The 18,432-nt window shown below is 36.2% G+C and overlaps 1 protein-coding gene across 4 annotated transcripts in view; it reads right to left on the bottom strand.

The window, feature by feature from the left end:
• The window catches only part of MBTD1 (mbt domain containing 1), a 46,843-nt gene that overhangs the window by 27,594 nt on the left and 817 nt on the right, over window positions 1–18,432 (bottom strand). For 2 of the 4 annotated variants that reach the window (XM_080682474.1, XM_080682472.1), the window contains exons 2-7: window positions 18,294–18,357; window positions 14,040–14,137; window positions 6,250–6,451; window positions 3,420–3,553; window positions 2,006–2,120; window positions 1,144–1,226 (exon numbers count right to left, since the gene is read on the bottom strand). In XM_080682474.1, coding sequence (XP_080538600.1) covers window positions 1,144–1,226; window positions 2,006–2,120; window positions 3,420–3,553; window positions 6,250–6,403 — 486 coding nt within the window. In that variant the 5' untranslated portion in view covers window positions 6,404–6,451; window positions 14,040–14,137; window positions 18,294–18,357. Of the gene's footprint in view, window positions 1–1,143; window positions 1,227–2,005; window positions 2,121–3,413; window positions 3,554–6,249; window positions 6,452–14,039; window positions 14,138–18,293; window positions 18,358–18,432 lie in introns of all 4 variants that reach the window. The other 2 variants (XM_080682473.1, XM_080682471.1) reach the window with 1 other exon arrangement.

Consider the following 18,432-nt stretch of genomic DNA (forward strand, 5'->3'; position numbering starts at 1 on the left):
GTAATTCTCTTTAAAACTGCTGTTGCCATGTATTTTATAGCTCTCACAAATGTGACACCATCATCAACATTACAGTAATAAATCACCTACTTTCCACTGTGGTAAGTATCTAAGATTCCACTTAAGTTGGTTCAGATAGTTACCATGCCACCAGGACTAAGGGCTTAACACTTGTACTTTCAAGAAAGAAAACCAGCAAATGAATGAACTTGCTTTAATTTATATTTCTACCACTAAATTAATATGTGTGGCCTTGATCAAGATCTTGTATTAGCCATGAATGAATGAAAATTCATTTGGATTTCCACAGTAAGAACTCAAACTCAGTTTTGTTTACATGCTATTAGTTAAAAGTATAGCCCTAACTTAATGAAATGTTAAGTGTAAACAAAATTTCATTTATTGTTTTTCTAAATTCTCTTTTTTATAAATGGTCATTAGCAGATAGAACCTTTATATATAAATTGAACTTGTAGTCAGGTTACAAAAGCATTGTAGGAAAAAAATTTGCAGATAATTTATCACAGGCTCTTGAATCAAAAAGAAATAGAATCAAAAGGAAAGAACTTATCATCAGATACATTTTATACATAACTCTGAATTATTTGATGCTTCGTAACAATCTAATTGCTAAAAAAACATCTAGGAAAGGGTTATGCATGATATATATCTCAAATATTTCAGCCCACAATACTGTATTACTAATGGTTCCTTCTGTGCTCTGGTGCTTTTACATTTGTAGACAAATATAAAACTGGAAGAAAAACCCTTTCTTTTCTGAATTATCAGGTCAAATCACAAAGATTTAGGTAACATACATGATAGATGATTTCTATTGTTGAACCACATGACATTGCCACTGTATAACTATTTTTTTATACAAAACCAGCAAGTTAATATAAAATTGGATGAGACTAGTATTTTTCCTGGTTTAAAATAATTTCAGATTGCAATTTCTTTATACAAAGCTTTTACTTATAAAACTTATAGAAGTTATTTTTTAGCTATTGATAGTTATAATAAAATATTTCCATTACAAGGTATAAAATAAAAATCTAAGGGTAAGATGCTTAGGTGTTATTGTACCTCCAGATTTAGCAATAAATAAGCATTTCAATTTGAGGTGAGAAATTCCATACTCACATGTTTAAAGCAGGTAACTGGAGCTGCTATAAAGCTATTGCTATTGATGTAGTTACCCCAGCTGAAACCTTCCATGGAGACTACTGTTGAAATAAAAAAAAATTTAGATATATTACAATTCTCAAATCTTTTATCTTTAAAAAGGCTATTATTTTAAAATGTGAAATGATATAAAATTAATTTATCACCTTTAAAGGTGTGTTTTTTGGAAAGATTAAACAACTTCTCTAGATGAACATAAATTTTGGCATCAATCACATTTGCAAACAAATAACAGTTAAATATTTTTTATATATAACATATACTACTCAGAAGTGAATTAAGAGCTCTCCAGTTATGAGAAGCAAAGAACAGCTGAGCAGGTGTTCATTAACTAATATGGCTATGGCTACTTTTGTTTTCATTCCCACACAGTTCTTACATGAACCTGAGGGCGAAGTCTATCCAGTATCTACCACCTAATAGTAGGGTTTTCATTACTTTACTCTCTATTTACCTCTCAGCCAGAGAATATTCTATTAGAAATGGTCCTTTCCTCTTAAGACTCGCTTCTTCCCAATCCCTGCTGAATGTCCTATTTCTTTGCCAATTATCTTCACAATGCTCCCTACCATCCAAAGCGCTGAGAAACAGTACATAAAAAATACCAAACCAGATAAAAACCATTAATATAAAGGAGGTGTCACAAGTACGGGACCTTCTAGAATATCCTCTTCTAGAATAACTTACTGAAATCAAAACCGTCATGTGCTAATAGGGCATAGAAATAGCTTAGTTTACTAGAAACCAAATTAGAATGTCATTATTTAAACTAGATGCATCTATCAAATTATTTCACCTTTATTACATTCACCCACATTACCTGCTTTAGTCTTTGCTTGATTTTGCAAGGTAGCTTGATACTGAGCATATGCGGCTAGTTTAGCAACTAAAGGTTGTTTCTGAAGAACTTTTGCTTTCTTTGTTGGAGGCTTACCCTAAAACAAGAAGAGTTAAGTAAATAGGATTCTTTTCACCTCCCCCCCATCAAAAACTAATTTGATTGCATACTACTCATTCTGCTTAAGTAAACATCGAGGGTTTAGAAAATTATTAAAGCAGAGGGAACATACAAGGAATTTTAACATGAGAAATGTATTCTGGAGTTCTGGCGCAATGTAGATATCTAACATGGGTAGCAGAGCTGGCATAGACAAAAACAGCAATATGCAAATTAATATGTTAATAAAAAATTACATCCCATAAGATGTTAAAATATAGGCTGTGGTGGATACTTGATTCTTTCTTTTACTAGATAAAACCAGTGGTTATTCACTCATGCAGGTTGCCAAGCATTGCTATTTATATGGTAAGAAAAGATAATTTAACGTTTAAAGAGTAAGTGACTGAGGTTTATACCTTTAGCGCTAACGAAAAAGATCAATGACAAAATGATCATGGGCCAAATTCACAGTGTGACAAACTGCCATCCATTTGGGTACAGACCAATGCTCAGGATCTTTAGGCACTGTCTTTCTGAAATATAGAAATACATCTAAGTGATGTATTTCCTTAATTTGGGGGACTTAAATAATCCTTTCAGTGCTATGTAATGATCACAGTAATAAATTAAAGGAGAATAAGAAAAATGTGATCACAAAAATAAAATATATTACAAAACTCAGATATGCAATGCCTTTAAAACATTGTTTATATGCTACAATAGTAAAAACTTAAGACAAATGGTCAACTCTCCAGTTATTTTGTAGGTACTGATATACAGAGAAATATGATTTTCCTTCTATATCATGAACGTTTTTCAAAAAGGTTAGTTGGATTAACCAAATACATTTGGGCAAGGTATCAAATGGGTTGTTATCGAAAGTACAAAGCAAAAATGATGGGAAAATAAAACCAAAGTGAAATCATATCCCCTCAAATGCTGAAACATTCTACCTTAATGTTAACTCAAAAGAAAACGAGGGGAAATGGCTTCGATTTCTGCATATAGAAAGATATTTATTAAATTTATAATTATTTAGAAAAAGGGTTTTTTTAACCCACTTATACAATTCAGTTTATTCTGGATACTATGCCTTGTCTATTTATAATAGTTGTCAATTCTACAGACGGAACAAACATTGGGGCTGACCTATTTCCTAAAAATGTGGGGTGTAAAATGGTAACTGACCAATGGGGCAGAGTGGAGTGTGGTGAATCACAATCAAATGACAGATAAACAGTGAAAGCCATAGAAATAACAGATATAAAGAATAAGAAGGTTTCTGTACCGTTACCTGAAGTCTGGCCAAAATGCTTGCCTTCTTGGAATTAGACGAATAACTTCTTGAACATGAAACACTGCAGAAACGCTTTGTTTTAGAGTAAAAAGCATCTCGCACACCAACCATCCCACACATTTCACAGGTAGCTAATAAACAAAATAAAAAGATTGGTGTCGCAATCACATAATAAAATCAATTTTAATCTAACCGTTTAATAATTTCTCCAATTGCCTAAAAGTTTTTTTTTTAAAATATATTTTATTGATATTTTACAGAGAGGAAGGGAGAGGGATAGAGAGCTAGAAACATCGATGAGAGAGAAACATCGACCAGCTGCCTCCTGCACACCTCCCACTGGGGATGTGCCCGCAACCAAGGCACATGCCCTTGACCGGAATCGAACCCTGGACCCTTCAGTCCGCAGGCCGACGCTCTACCCACTGAGCCAAACCGGTTTTGGCAAATTGCCTAAAAGTTTTAATTTAAAATTTTTCCTTCTCAAGGACAGAAAATTTATTCTATCTGTTGCTATACAAATGGTAGAAAAGCCTAGACAAAAGTGAGAGAGAAGATTGGTATGATGCCATGGCTAGGAGCACCGAAGGTCTGAGAGGCTTTAAAAGGGATCAAAAGACACAAACAAATGTAAGTCAGATTCAACTAACATTTCCTTAGTGCTCATCAGGTGCCAGGCATTTTCATCTACATTATGAGTTGCAGTGTTTGGAAAGATTATAAACAAAAGATGAAAGGTGTAACATGACTGAGGATTAATACAAAGTATCGTGTAAGCCTTTAAAATATTGCAGAGATTGATACCTAAAAAACCAGTTCTTGGAAAATTGCGAAGGGCAAAAGAACGATTCTCTCAAGACATGTTCAGGGACAAGACAAACGGATAGGGCCGGAGCTTGAGATATATGCTCTTATTATTAACTAATAAAGGGCAACAAAACTCCACTATTGTGCATCTTTTGTAAATTACCTTAATGGACAATAATGTGAAAGGCAGACCAGAAAGAAGGGTCACAAGAACTGAAGTTCAAAAAAGATAAACAGGAATATACCCAGGAGTGGAACTGCTTAGTTATATATTTTTTTTTTTTTTGAGGATTTGCCATACTGTGTTTCTTTTTTTCCTTTTTAAAGTTTATTTTTAATTGATTTTAGAGAAAGAAGGAGAGAGACAGAAAGGGAGAGGGAAGACAGGAAGGGATGGACGAGGAGAGAAAAGAAGAGGGAGAGGGAAAGAGAGAAACATCGATCAGTTGCCTCCTATAAGCACCCTGACTGGGGATTGAACCCACAACCTAGGCATGTGCCTGACCTGGAATCGAACCCATAACCTTTTAGCTGTAAGGGACGACACTCCAACCAACTGAGCCTTTAGGCCAGGGCACAAGATGGCTGAATTTAATAAGTAAAAGGTTACTGAAGAGCTTCAAAGTCTTATACCTTGGTTTTAAAAAAAGATCAACCACAAAAGCACATAACTGGTTTAAATTGGTTTATTTCATGTGGTACAGATCAAAGGGTTTTAGTTATTTGTAAATTCAGTATTAGTTTTAAAAAATGTTAAAGCAATTTTGTTGGCATGAATGCAAACATACTGTCCTGAAAAGAAAGGAGAGAACAGACTGAACCGCCTTCTGCCCTAATCACACAGCGTGACCAACCATTTGCCTGAGGTATTTTCCAAGATGTGGATCTTCCAATCCTAAATCCAGGACAGTCTTGGACAAGTTGTTACCCTGTTACTGCATAATCTGAAGTATTCCCAGAAACAAGTGAGCAGGATATTGAAGAATTAAATCACTGTGCTACTATGAGAAATGGCTAGGGCAACTAGGGTTACTTAGTGTGCCCGAGACACGCTAGAACTATGTCACCATACAAAAATTAGAATTATCTGTGTACCATTAAGCCTGGCTTAATGTTGCTCAGTGGTTGATTGTTGACCCATAAACTAGGAAGTTACAGATCAATTCTGATCAGGGCATATGCCTGGGTTCTGGGCTCGATCCCCAGTCTGGGGTGTGCAGGAGGCAGCCAATCAATGATTCTCTCTCATCACTGATGTTTCTCTCTCTATCTCTAGAATCAATAAAAACACATATATAAAAAAATAAAAAGCAGCCCTAACTGGTTTGGCTCAGTGGATAGAGCGTCGGCCTGCGGACTAAAGGGTCCTAGGTTGGAGTCTGGTCAAGGGCATGTTTGATTCTGGTCAAGGGCATGTTCGATTCTTGGTTGCAGACACATCCCCAGTAGGGAGTGTGCAGGAGGCATCTGAATCAATGTTTCATTCTCATCAGTGTTTATAACTTTCTATCCTTCTCCCTCTCCCTTCCTCTCTGTAAAAAATCAACAAAATATATTTTTTAAAAAAGCAATAAGATCAAAAGATAAAAGTTAGACCAAGGATAATTTTGGTTAAATGTAAATACTATTCACTAATTAGATACCCAACCACTGAAAGTATTAAAACAGAAAACTTGTAAGAAACTGTCATAGAGGAAAAGTCTCTCTTAAATCTATAAGTCTATTACTTTACACATTTTCAATCACATAAGGTCTCCTTATCTAATCTTAAAATTTAAGTCCCCATTAAGTTTCTCAACTGCCTTCTCTTTTCATTTTGTTTTACTTGCTTTCCACTGGAAGGTGGTTGGTAGACAAAGACATCAAGCACAAACCCAATGATCTACTCTAGAACTATAAGATTCTTCAAATTGCCCTTTAAAAATTCTAAGGGAGGGAAATGACAGAAGATATGGAACCAAAACATATCCTTAAAACATAAAGTTGTATAGCAGGTGAAGGCTGAGGCATTCATACTCACCCATGCCAGATTTGCCATCTGGGTACGTGTAGACTTGTCCATTGTTTTTGATAATTGGGAGATTAGAAGGTAAAGGAGCAACTTCCTCTTCACTCTCCTCAGAGCTGGAGCTGCTACTTGTGTCCTCACTGCAGCTATCATAACCGTCAAACATCCCGAATGAGTCTCTTCTTTTCCTTTGGGATTGTGAATAATGTTCAATCTTAAAAGTAGAAGAAATTAATAATACATGACACAGCACTTATATACACCCCCTAAAAGACCTTAGTTCAAAATCTGGCAAATAGGATTTGAAAAATGAAAACCTAGCCCTGAGCTTTTTATAATAAAAAGCTAAACGTTTGTGTCAAAATGGAGTCCTCCACTTCTCTGAGACACAAATTTATTAGCTACAATGTTAGCTAACAAGATTAACAATAATGATGGTAAGAACACTGACTGAATCAGAAGCTCATCCTGTTATTCAAGTTTTGCCATAAACTAGGTGTGTCACTTCTCTATAAAAAGGATTACATCAGTTGATTTAAAAAATTTGTGCTAAAATACACACAACAGATGAGTTCTTAATTTGCTTTTCATCTCTAAAACTGCCAATGTCTAGACCAGCAATTTTCAACCAGTGTGCTGCAAGATTTTTTAAAACATGCAATACCTATTTTGTCATTGACCTCTTTTTCCTCAGACTGTCAAATTAAAAAATGGCAACAGCTAACACAATAATTGCCCACTGTGTCTTGAACCATAAATATACATGTGATATAACAGAGAAGCATCTTATTGGTCATGTTGCATAATAAGGTTGCATCTGATTGTTTAATTCTTGGCACCAGAAATCCTTATATACAAGTATAGGCACCTGATTCTTTTAAAAGCCACTTTGGAGCCCTGGCTGAGTAGCAGAGTTGGTTAAAGCATCGTCTCAATACGCCAAGGTTGTGGGTTCAATCCCCAGTCAGGGAACATACAAGAATCAACCAATGAATGCATAAATAAGAACAAATTGATATTTCTCTCTCTCTCAAATTAATGCATAAAAATGTCACTTTGGAGCAAAAAGGGTAGGCAATTACTATTTTTTTCCTGAGCAGTCGGTCTCAGCAGGTTTAAAATACTCAGCAAACCATGTTGTAAATAGATGTGCTGCCATCCAGGCTTTGTTGTTCCATTTACACAGTCAGAATAGGTTTAGCAGAATTCTTAAAGGCCCTAGGATTTTCAGAACGGTAAATGAGCATCGGCTTCAATTTACACCATCTGAATTAGACCCTGACAAGAATCAGCCTGCCTTTGAAGCTAGGCATTGACTTCTCTTCTCTAGCTATGGAAGTCCTAAATGGCATCTTCTTCCAATATAAGGCTGTTTCATCTACACTGAAAATCTGTTGTTTAGTGTAGCCATCTTCATTGTCGTAGCCAGATCTTCTGCACCCGCTTGTTGCAGCTTTTACATCAGCACTTTGCTGTTTCATCTTGCGTTTCTGTTATGGAGATGGCTTCTTTCCTTAAACCTCATGAACCAACATTTGCTAGCTTCAAACTTCTGCAGTGTCCCCATCCCTCTCAGCCTTCCTACACTGCAAGAGAGTTAGGGCCTTGCTTTGGATTAGGTTTTGGCTTAAAGGAATGTTGTACTTGCTTTGATCTTCTATCCAGACCACTAAAATTTGCTCCATAACAACAAGGCTGTTTCACTTTCATAACATTTGTATGTTCACTGGAATAGCACTTTTAAATTTCAAGACTTTTTCCTTTGCATTCACAACTTGGCTCTATGGCACAAGAGGCCTAGCTTTTTTTTTTTTTGAATATATATATATATATATATATATATATATTTTTTTTTTTTAAACATATTTTATTGATTTTTTTTACAGAGAGGAAGGGAGAGGGACAGAGTCAGAAACATCTATCAGCCGCCTCCTGCACACCTCCTACTGGGGATGTGCCTGCAACCAAGGTACATGCCTTGACCGGAATCGAACCTGGGACCTTTCAGTCCGCAGGCTGACGCTCTATCCACTGAGCCAAACCCCTTAGGGCGAGGCCTAGCTTTTTACAAAAATATATTTTTATTGATTTCAGAGAGGAAGGGAGAGGGATAGAGTTAGAAACATCAATGATGAGACTGGTCAGCTGGCACCAGCACGCTCCACACTGGGGATCGATCCCAAAACTCAGGCATGTGCCCTGACGGGGAATCAAACCTTAACCTCCTGGTTCATAGGTCAACGTTCAACCATTGAGCCATGCCAGCTGGGCAAGAGGCCTAGTTTTGACATGCCCTTCTCAGTAAGCTTAATCATTTCTAGATTTTGAGTGAGAGGTGTGCAACTCTTCCTTTCTCTTGAATACTTAGAGGCCATTGCAGGGTTATTAATTGGCCTAATTTCAATATTGTTGTGTCTCAGAATAAGGAGGCCCAGGACAGGAAGATGGGGAATGACCCATCAGAACACACACAATATTTACTAATTAAGTTTGCTGTCTGGCATAGTGTGGTTGCTAGCTCCCTAAAGCAATTACAATAGTAATGTCAAAGATCACTGATCACAGATCACAATAAATAATGAAAAAGTTTGCCCTAGCTTGTTTGGCTTAGTGGATAGAGCGTCGGCCTGCGGACTGAAGGGTCCCAGGTCCCATTCCAGTCAAGGGACATGCCCAGGTTGTGGGCTCGATCCTCAGTAGGGGGAGTGCAGGTGGCAGCCAATCAATGATTCTCTCTCATCATTGATGTTTCTCCCTCTCTGAATTCAATAAAAATATATATTTAAAAAAATAATGAAAAAGTTTGAAATGTTAGAAGAATTACCAAAATGTGACAGAGGCACAAAATGAGCAAATGCTGTTGGAAAAATGGTTCTAATAAGCTTGCTCAGTGTAGGGTTGCCACAAATGCTCAAAATGCAATATCCATGAAGCACAACAGAGCAGAGTGCAGTAACAAGGTACGCCTGTATCTTTTATAGTACACTAAATATCTTTTTGTTACCTAAGCTTTTCTTTGTTTCAGATGAAATCCTCTGAATCACTCCTAATAAACTACATGCATTAACCTCATTCTGGTTTTTCCTTTCGGTCCCCTTTCTCTCGGGTTTTTTTATTCCAGTCTTTTGTCAGAACAGGTAACATTTAGGTACTGTTCTACTTATGTCCCTACTCTTGATTTTAATCTTAGTTCAAAAAGATAAACAAAACTCCTTTTTTGCTGCATCTATGGTGAGGATAAAGACCATTCTCAGCAATCAACTGTCAACGTTCGAGAAAATGTTGACGTCACTCTAAAGGGATGCAGTTATTGTGAAGGTCAATGTAGAACTCAGTCTCCTTGGAAGAAAAAAGAGGGTTGACAAGTGGTGGGGAACTAGAAATGAACTGGCTACTGTTCATACTATCTGCAGTCATGTACAGAAGGTGATGATCAGGGATGTTACACTGGTGTTACAAGATGAGGTCAGTGTATGCTCACTTCCCCATCAATGTAAATATTCAGGAGAATGGTTCTTTGTTGAAACCCAAAATTTCTTGGGCTAAAAAACAAAACAAAATACATGAAATATTCAGTCAGTCTTTTTGTAGAAAATTTCCCAAACACCTCTTCCTGATGAAATTGAGCCCTTAAATTTCCTCAGGAAGGGCTAGTGAGTACAGTATTCCCCGAGTTTTTGGCATATTCAAAATTGTTTTTCTAGTCTTGACACTCGAAGGGCAGTTGACTGAATATAAAACCATTGGTTAGCATTTTCTTTCCTCATGTTGCTCTACTGTTGAGTTTCTCTTCTGGTATGAACTTTTTGATGTTCAGATTCAGATCTTTTATTTCCAGAGTTTTCTTGGATGGTAGTTTTAAATATACTTTTTTTCTTCTTTAGGGACAATAATTACACACATTAGAGTTAAAATATTTGTATTGATTTCAGAGAGAGAGAGAGAGAGAGAGAAACATCAATGATGAGGGCGAATCACTGATCAGTTGCCTCCTGCACCCCTACACTGGGGATCAAGCCCACAACCCAGGCATGCGCCCTGACCGGGAATCGAACCGTGACCTCCTGATTTCTAGGTTGATGCCCAACTACCAAATCACACTGGCCAGGCCACATTAGGCTTTTTTTGACCCATCTTCCATTTAAACTGTCAAATAAAAAAAATGAATCTCTTTTTCTGGATTGTTTTCCTGTTTTTCTTCAATGTATTTTATTATATGCACATTGGAATCTATTTTCAGTGGGAACTTTACTATAACTGAAGTCTTCGTTTCTGACTTGTTTTTTCATCTTGTTTTTCCCTTCTCTTTTCTGAGTTTAATCTACTCTGATTTCTTCCTGGTTTTTGTCCCTTTCTTTATACTTTTATATTTCTGATTCAAGGTGTTGCTCCCCTTTTACCCCTTCCCCATCAATTGAAATGCTTTGATTCACAGTTTCTTTCTTAGAGCAGTTCTGTATGGAGATGGTCCACTCTTTTCTCTTTCGATTCATTCATGGTCAGAGTTCCTAGTCCATGAATACATCTTAAGTTTACTTTCTTTCGTTTCCTGTAGCATCATTAATTTTTTTCCTCTTTTTTCTTTCTCTTCACTGCCATTTCTCCAAGTCTCCATATTTTCACCCCTTTCCTATGAAGCAATGCTTATAATTTAAGGCTATCTATTTTGGTAGATTATTTTCAAGTTCTTCTCTGTGGTTAGAGCTAAAAACTATCAAATTTCAAACCTGTATTCAGTATTTTGGAACTTGGTGTTGGAACTTGTTCTCTTGGAAGTGATATTTTGTGCTTCATCTAAATCTTCCATGCCCCTAAACTCTTTCAGTGAACCTGTTAAGCCTTCCCTCTCCCACTCTTCACATCTACAGTAAGAGCAGAAGGAGCTCTTAGAATCTGATTTATTTCTCTACTTATATGTAATCTGAAGGTTTTGCTAATCTGTTTCTTAATAACACTGAAGGCATGGGTAGGGTTTCATTTATATGTGCTCTTCATTGATTTTATAGGTTTGTAGAAAGGTGGGTGGGAAAATTGGATCAGGCCAGATCTAGAAGTCTACACATGCATTTTTAAGCAGTACATTAGAACAGCGGTTCTCAACCTTTCTAATGCCGCGACCCTTTAATACAGTTCCTCCTGTTGTGGTGACCCCCAACCATAAAATTATTTTCGTTGCTACTTCATAACAGTAATTTTGCTACTGTTATGAATCGTAATGTAAATATCTGTGTTTTCCGATGGTCTTAGGAGACCCTGCTAGCGGTTCTCAACCTGTGGGTCACAACCCACAGGTTGAGAACCACTGCTGTAGAGCCTAAGACCATCGGAAAACACAGATATTTACATTACGATTCATTAACAGTAGCAAAATTACTGTTATGAAGTAGCAACGAAAATGATTTTTTGGTTGGGGGTCACCACAACAGGAGGAACTGTATTAAAGGGTCGCGGCATTAGAAAGGTTGAAAACCACTGCATTAGAATATATTATTTTAGAAATATTGCTTTTGTCACTTTCTGAAACACTTCACCTGTCATTAGATTCACTTTTTGTATCATCTAACAGTTTTTCAGAGTAAGTCTTCTTCATTTTTATCTCATTTGGTTCAGAAACATAGTTTGCCCTATAGGAGTTTATTTGTAAATTCTATAATAACATCTTATAGGATTACTTTTTATGGTGATTTGTAAAAGGTCTCATAATTATTAATACAGTTAACATTTATAGGACTTTTAGTATGAGTTAGGCACAGTCTAAGCACTTAATGTGTAGTGATATATTTAACCTTTACAAGTACTGTTTACTCCCATTTTATAGATGAGGAAGTAGAGGCTCAGATAGACTAAGCAATTTGCCCAAGGCCATACAGCTAAAATGAACACTAATAATATGAGTCAAAGGAATGATCTTAAATCTGGGTTAAATTTTAACTGCTTTTCTCTTTTTTAAAAATTATGATTCTGTTATTTAACATCTGCATGCTTCGAAAACAAGGATCAAATAAAACTGTTTCAGGTAATGTGACTTTTTGAACACTTTGCTTTTCAAAATAAAACTGAAAACTCGTGTTAGGTGACTAAGTCCTTGAATATAAGGTTACGGGATGACTGCAGGTGAGGAAACCTCACCTACTTTTGAGCATATATGGTAACTCTTCATCCAACAGCGTGGAAGTAAAAAGAGAATATCTAAAATTCATGCACTGAGTAATATAAACCTAATATTTAGAATAATGGAGGTAAATACTAGATAAGAAAGGTAAATGAATTAAAAGTAGTTGTCTCAAGAGAACTGAATTGGGAAAAGGACTGCTGCAATTGATCTTTTTTTTGGCAGTACTTTTATGAGTTTAATATTGTACTATCAAATGCATGTCTTTTACAAAAATAAATATTATTTTTATAAAGTATAAACTACTTTTTGAAAATTCATGAAACTAATAAAATTTGAGAGACATTTGGCATTGGCAAATTTAATGTAGGAAGGCAAATTTATGCCATCTTTTTGGAACGCAACTTGACATTATGAAAACCTTTTGACCATGTAATTTCACTTTTACAAATCTTCCTACAGGACACAAGAATCTATAGGGAAGTGTTTCTTGCAGCAATAATGTAAGTTAAAAAACTCACCGTCATTAGGAGAACGATTAGCAATAGGTAAAAGTGAAAAACATAAATTGTAAGTGATGAATAGCACAGCTCACTTTTTATATGCTGGTGTATATAGAGATTGCTTGTTTATATATGGATTTTAGAAAGATAGTAGAAGGAAAAGCTAAACTCTTAACAGGGTGAGAATGGGATGGTAGAATGATTTAAACATTTTTATATATTTCATTTTCTTTTTTTAAACAGCAAAAAGTAAAACAAAATACAAGCTTTTATAGTGGCAAAATGTAAGGAGTCACAAATCAGTAGAATTTCATTTTCCTACTATAACTGTCACACTGATGAACATTCCTCCCTATCGAATCTACAAAGTATTTAAAAGATACAACTATTAACTTGTTGGATAATCACACAAAAGTTCCAATGAAAGTCTAAACGTTTCGAGGAGAAATTTTACAGAAAATACTTGAGATTCTAAATGTATAAATATGCAACCAAGTAATAATAGTATAATTTTGATATGAATAAACTCATTAACAGTTAACATCTAGTACCCAAACCAGTAGCATCGCCCACATAATTTTCAAAGTTTTATATTTTGCCATGAAATATGTTTCCAAAGTCCTTAAATTTGAAAATTGTATGTGAACTTACAAAATTCAAAATAAAAATTAATAGATATGCTATAATGACTGGACTCAGCAGAAGCTTAAAGAGCTATTTAGCTCTTATGGTCTCTTCCCCATTCCACCTTAAGATGGAAAGCACAGTCTAGCACAGTGATACAATTCACCAGCCTCAACAGATATGCCTTCATTCTTTCTAAGCTTACTGTTAGGAGGAAAATAAATGTTAAGGATTTGGGATTATTGAGTTTTTGTTTCCCACAAGTTCAATGTGAAATAAACTCAGGTTAATGATATGATCAGGAGGAAATGGAAATTAATATCCTGAATAACCTACCTAGAGAAAGTGAAAAGTACCCAGGGAATGACAGGAGAGGTCGATATATTACATAACTATGCTCTAAGATTTAAAGTAACAGTGAGCAAAAGGAAGCTATTCCTTGATCTATAAGAAATACAAATTCTACTTCTTTGGGTTCTGGTTCTATCACTTATGACTTTGGATGTTAACAATTACTTGGGTCTCAGTTTCCCTCTCTTCCAAATAAGGAAAACACCACTTACCACACAGAAAAGATGTATGATAAAATAAATAATTCACATGAATGGACTTTCAGTTCTTCAGAAGAAAGCTATGAATCCTTAAGAATGAACCTGAAAAGCTATTAAAAATAAGACAACCATGTCAAAAGCAAGTGTGAAACATAGTAGCCTAGAGGGTCTTTAAGATCATTATTAGCTATCCATTTACCCAAATGACAGAATTCATACTAAAGCTGTAGTGCAAATGTAATCTGAGCGATCCAACGATATCATTTATTAATATGTTAATATAGCGAAAACAAGTTAAACAGGTTATTCAGCATCATGCTGACTACATGCTGACTAGATATAACCTAAAAATATTAATGTAAACTGATGATATTCTCTTGGTGCTTATTTTTTAAAAACATATTTGGCGTTAGTTGCTCAAAAGATATATAATCACTAAGCAGTAATAACTATGGGGAATTAATAATAAAACAATCACCCTGGCTCAATTGGTTGAGCATTGTCCTGTGCACCAAATGGTCACTTGTTTGATTCCCGGTCAGGGCACATAACCAGGTTGGCGGGTTCGATCCTGGATCGGGCGAATACAGGAGGCAACCGATTGATGTTTGTTTTCACATCGATGTTTGTTTCTCTCTCTTTCCCTCTCTCCCTCCCTCCCTTCCTCACTTTTCTTCTCTCTCTCTCTCTAAAAAAAAAAAAAAAGGTTAAACACCTATGGGTACACAGGGGTTTATTTTTCTAGTGTATAAAATAATCTGAAACTAACTCATTAAAGTTTGAAACCTAAAATTAAAGTAGTAGGTGGTATTAACCAATACTTATTGAGCAAATAGATACAAATCATTATGCTAAGCACCAGAAATACAAAAAAAGTGTTAGGTTTAATATGTCCTAGGGCTAGACGGCAAAACTATGGCCAAATAGTGGGGAAGACAAGAAATGACTGTATTAATTAAGGAATACTGTATACAACCGGTTCTTTAAGAAAGAAGTAGGAATTGGATAACACGGTGAAAAAGGACAAAGAAAAAGCAATCCTGAAAAGATAACATTTAAATTATCATTTATAGCAGCTTACATTTTCTTATACAATGGTCACAAATGATTAGAAATTTACAGAAACCTTAGGAAGGAGGGAGGCAGATTTCAGCCCATATTTTAGATGAGAAAAATGAAGCTCAAGAGATTAGGGAATTTGCCTAAGATCACAGGTCAGGAGGTGGCAGAGCTAGAACCAGGCCAGTTTGCCAACTCTGTCCAGAGCTCATTTCTACTATGCTAAGTTATCAATATTAAAGTGAGAACTATAAGGGAGCTCAGAAATCTTCTAATGCAGTGTTTCCCTAACCAATGTGATACACTTTGTGGGACATGCATTAAATCATATATTCTCAGACCCCACTACAAGCCTACTGAATGATAACTTCCAGGAGAGAGATTTTGTATTTTTACAAGAAATCTAGCCAAAACCGGTTTGGCTCAGTGGATAGAGCGTCGGCCTGCGGACTGAAAGGTCCCAGGTTCGATTCCGGTCAAGGGCACGTAACTTGGTTGCGGGCACATCCCCAGTAGGAGGTGTGCAGGAGGCAGCTAATCGATGTTTCTCTCTCATCGATGTTTCTAACTCTCTATCCCTCTTCCTTCCTCTCTGTAAAAAATCAATAAAATATTTAAAAAAAAAAAAAAAAGAAATCTAAGAGGCGATTCTAGTGACGAGCTGAGCTTGGGAAATACTGCTGCATATCTATATGTCCAATATGGTATAGATGCAGCTATTTAAATGTACACCGATTACATCAATGAAGTGGGAAAAAAGCAATTGGGTTCCTCAGTTGCATTAGAGGTGCTCAATAGCCACATGTGGCTAGTGACTACTATACTGGACAGCACAGATAGAGGACCTTTCCATTACTGCAGACAGGTGTCTGGGATGGAGAGGATTCTAGACCAGCCCTTCAACTGTGAGGATAAGAAAACAGGCACAGGATCTTGTCTAATAAGTGCCATGAAGCTAGTTAGTGGCAGAACTGAAATCCTAACCTACTCTGCCAATTCCCCTCTTATTATATAATTTCATCTCACCTCAAATTCAGGATTTATTCAAATATAATTAATTTCTTTCCACTCTTGTGGATCCAGCAAAGCAAGAAGAAAAACTCTAAGTTTGTGAGGGAAAAGTTCTAAATAAAAGGTTCATTTTTTCAAAAAATCACAAAATTAAATCTAAACCAGCTGCAATTACTGTATAAAATTAAAAGTAATCTTATTTAAGAATACCCTAGTGTTAGGAGGCATATCCTAGCCTGTTAAGTCTTTCCTCTTCTAGTGTCATGATGTTTTTATCTTTAACTAGATACATTTCACGACTTACCTTAAAATTATAAATGTGAAATGGTTAAATCTTATTAAGCAAACAGTTTAAATATGAAAAAAAGAGAAACAAGTGGCAACCAAAAAACTTGTCTGATTTTAAAATGTGGCCACTCAAACCACTGAACACTTCTGGCTTACAGTAATTCAGTGATTTAGTATTTATGCCTTAAATCATTGTTTTCACTTCTAAGCATAATTTACCTTTTGTCTACTATGTCATGTTATAAAACAAGTTAAATTGTTTTAGCTTTCAATGTAACTGAGGAACTAGAAGCACCTGAACATCTAGGAAGGTTTGGATACTAATTAAATGAACATACAACCAGCCATTAAATACAGCAATGTCTTCTTTAAAATAAAACCAGTTGTTCCTGTTTAGTATGGTTAGAATGCAAATGTCTCCAAAGTTAGTCAATTTAAGTCATGACAGTTCATGTTTAAAGCAAGCAGGAAATAACTTGGAGCTCCATATGACAGTATTTGAAGCTTTAAAGACAGTATTATACAGCTCTATTAATTCCTTTTAGTATCTACTATTCATTGTCATGTTAAATTCCAGTGACTAAATTTAGAAATACTGTATGTCAAAGTTTGTACAGAATTAAAAATTAAATGGTTAAAAAATATGACCCAAATAAGATACTTATGAACCCATATTTATTTAAGACAGTTTTTGCCATAATTCACAAGGCATCCAGAAGCCTGGGATGGGGTTCTATATAAATAGAAGCAATTTGTTATTCAGAGGAGGTGGTGAAAAAGACAGCTATTTTCTTTCTAAACACTGTCTGGTGTTGAGGTAAACATATGAAAAAAACACCATACAGTAAGCACACTAGAGCAGAGCAACAGTCTCTAAGTCATAAAAAGGGGAGAGAAAAAACTGTGTTCTAACATTTTAGACAGGACTGGGAGTTTAAAATGGCTTTTAGACCAGATTCATTACTTCTACAGTTTATCTGTTATGTCTTAACTCCCACTTCACCATATTAGGAAGATTCTTAAGCCAACAAAACTACTTTTGGTGGCAGTATAGCTCACCAAATGAAGGAGAATATTAGAAAAAGGCTCAGGGACAGACTATAGTAGAAACTGAACTCTCAACTAGCAAGTGCTCAATCCTGGCTCATAACAACGTAAGGAGCATGAACCATATTGCAAACTCTAAGCAAATATTAAAGTGTTGCAAAAGTCTCAAATCTCATAAAGAGTTGGGGGAAAAAACAGAGACTGTAATAAAAGCATTGCGGAGGAGGGGCCCTGAGAAGAAAGACCAGCTTGAAAGGAACACACAGGTCAAAAAGAGGGAAGGACAGGGTCTTCTGATCATCCCTCTACCAGGAGAAGCTTGACAGCTTCACTACTGTCCCCAAGAGGCAATTTTAGGCATCCTTGAGGGAAGTGGTTTAGGCAACAAGCAAAGGTGCTTGGAGACAGGAGGACTATAGAGATGACGCTAAACTTTCTAACTTCAAAAAGATGCACTGTTGAGAGACAACAGCCATGAACACCCCAGGCCGCAATTCCCAAGCTTCCTGTAGAAAAACATCAATCATTCTCAGACAGATAAACCAGCACTTTGGAAACTGACCCAGCAAAACTTTTCAGCTGGCCCCTCACCATGTCTCCAGCCCTCCTCTCTCCACTTCTCTGCTGTTCTTACCTGGCACACAAAATATAGGCCAATGGGCGGTGGGTGGGTGAGGAGGATGTGAGAGAAAATTTGAGAAGTAAAAAAGGGAGCAACTTAACAAGGACATGAATGAGACTCCAGGGTCTATTAAGGGTAGGCAAATAATTAGAACTACTGAAAAAAAAAACACCGAGAGGGCTTTCCTGGGCAGCAGTGAACGTGTGTGTAGGGATTGAAGCAGAGGGCAGACTACCTACCACTTGTCAGAGAGGCTGCAGAGGGGACGGCGGCTTTGGGTGACCTCTAACGCTTCTTCCGACTCTGAAACGTTAGGATTCTCATTTCACAAAAGAGAACGCAAGGGTCCTAGAAGCCCACCACTCAGAACCCTTTTAA

The sequence above is a fragment of the Plecotus auritus genome (assembly GCF_963455305.1).
Source record: "Plecotus auritus genome assembly, chromosome: 7".
NCBI lineage: Eukaryota > Metazoa > Chordata > Mammalia > Chiroptera > Vespertilionidae > Plecotus > Plecotus auritus.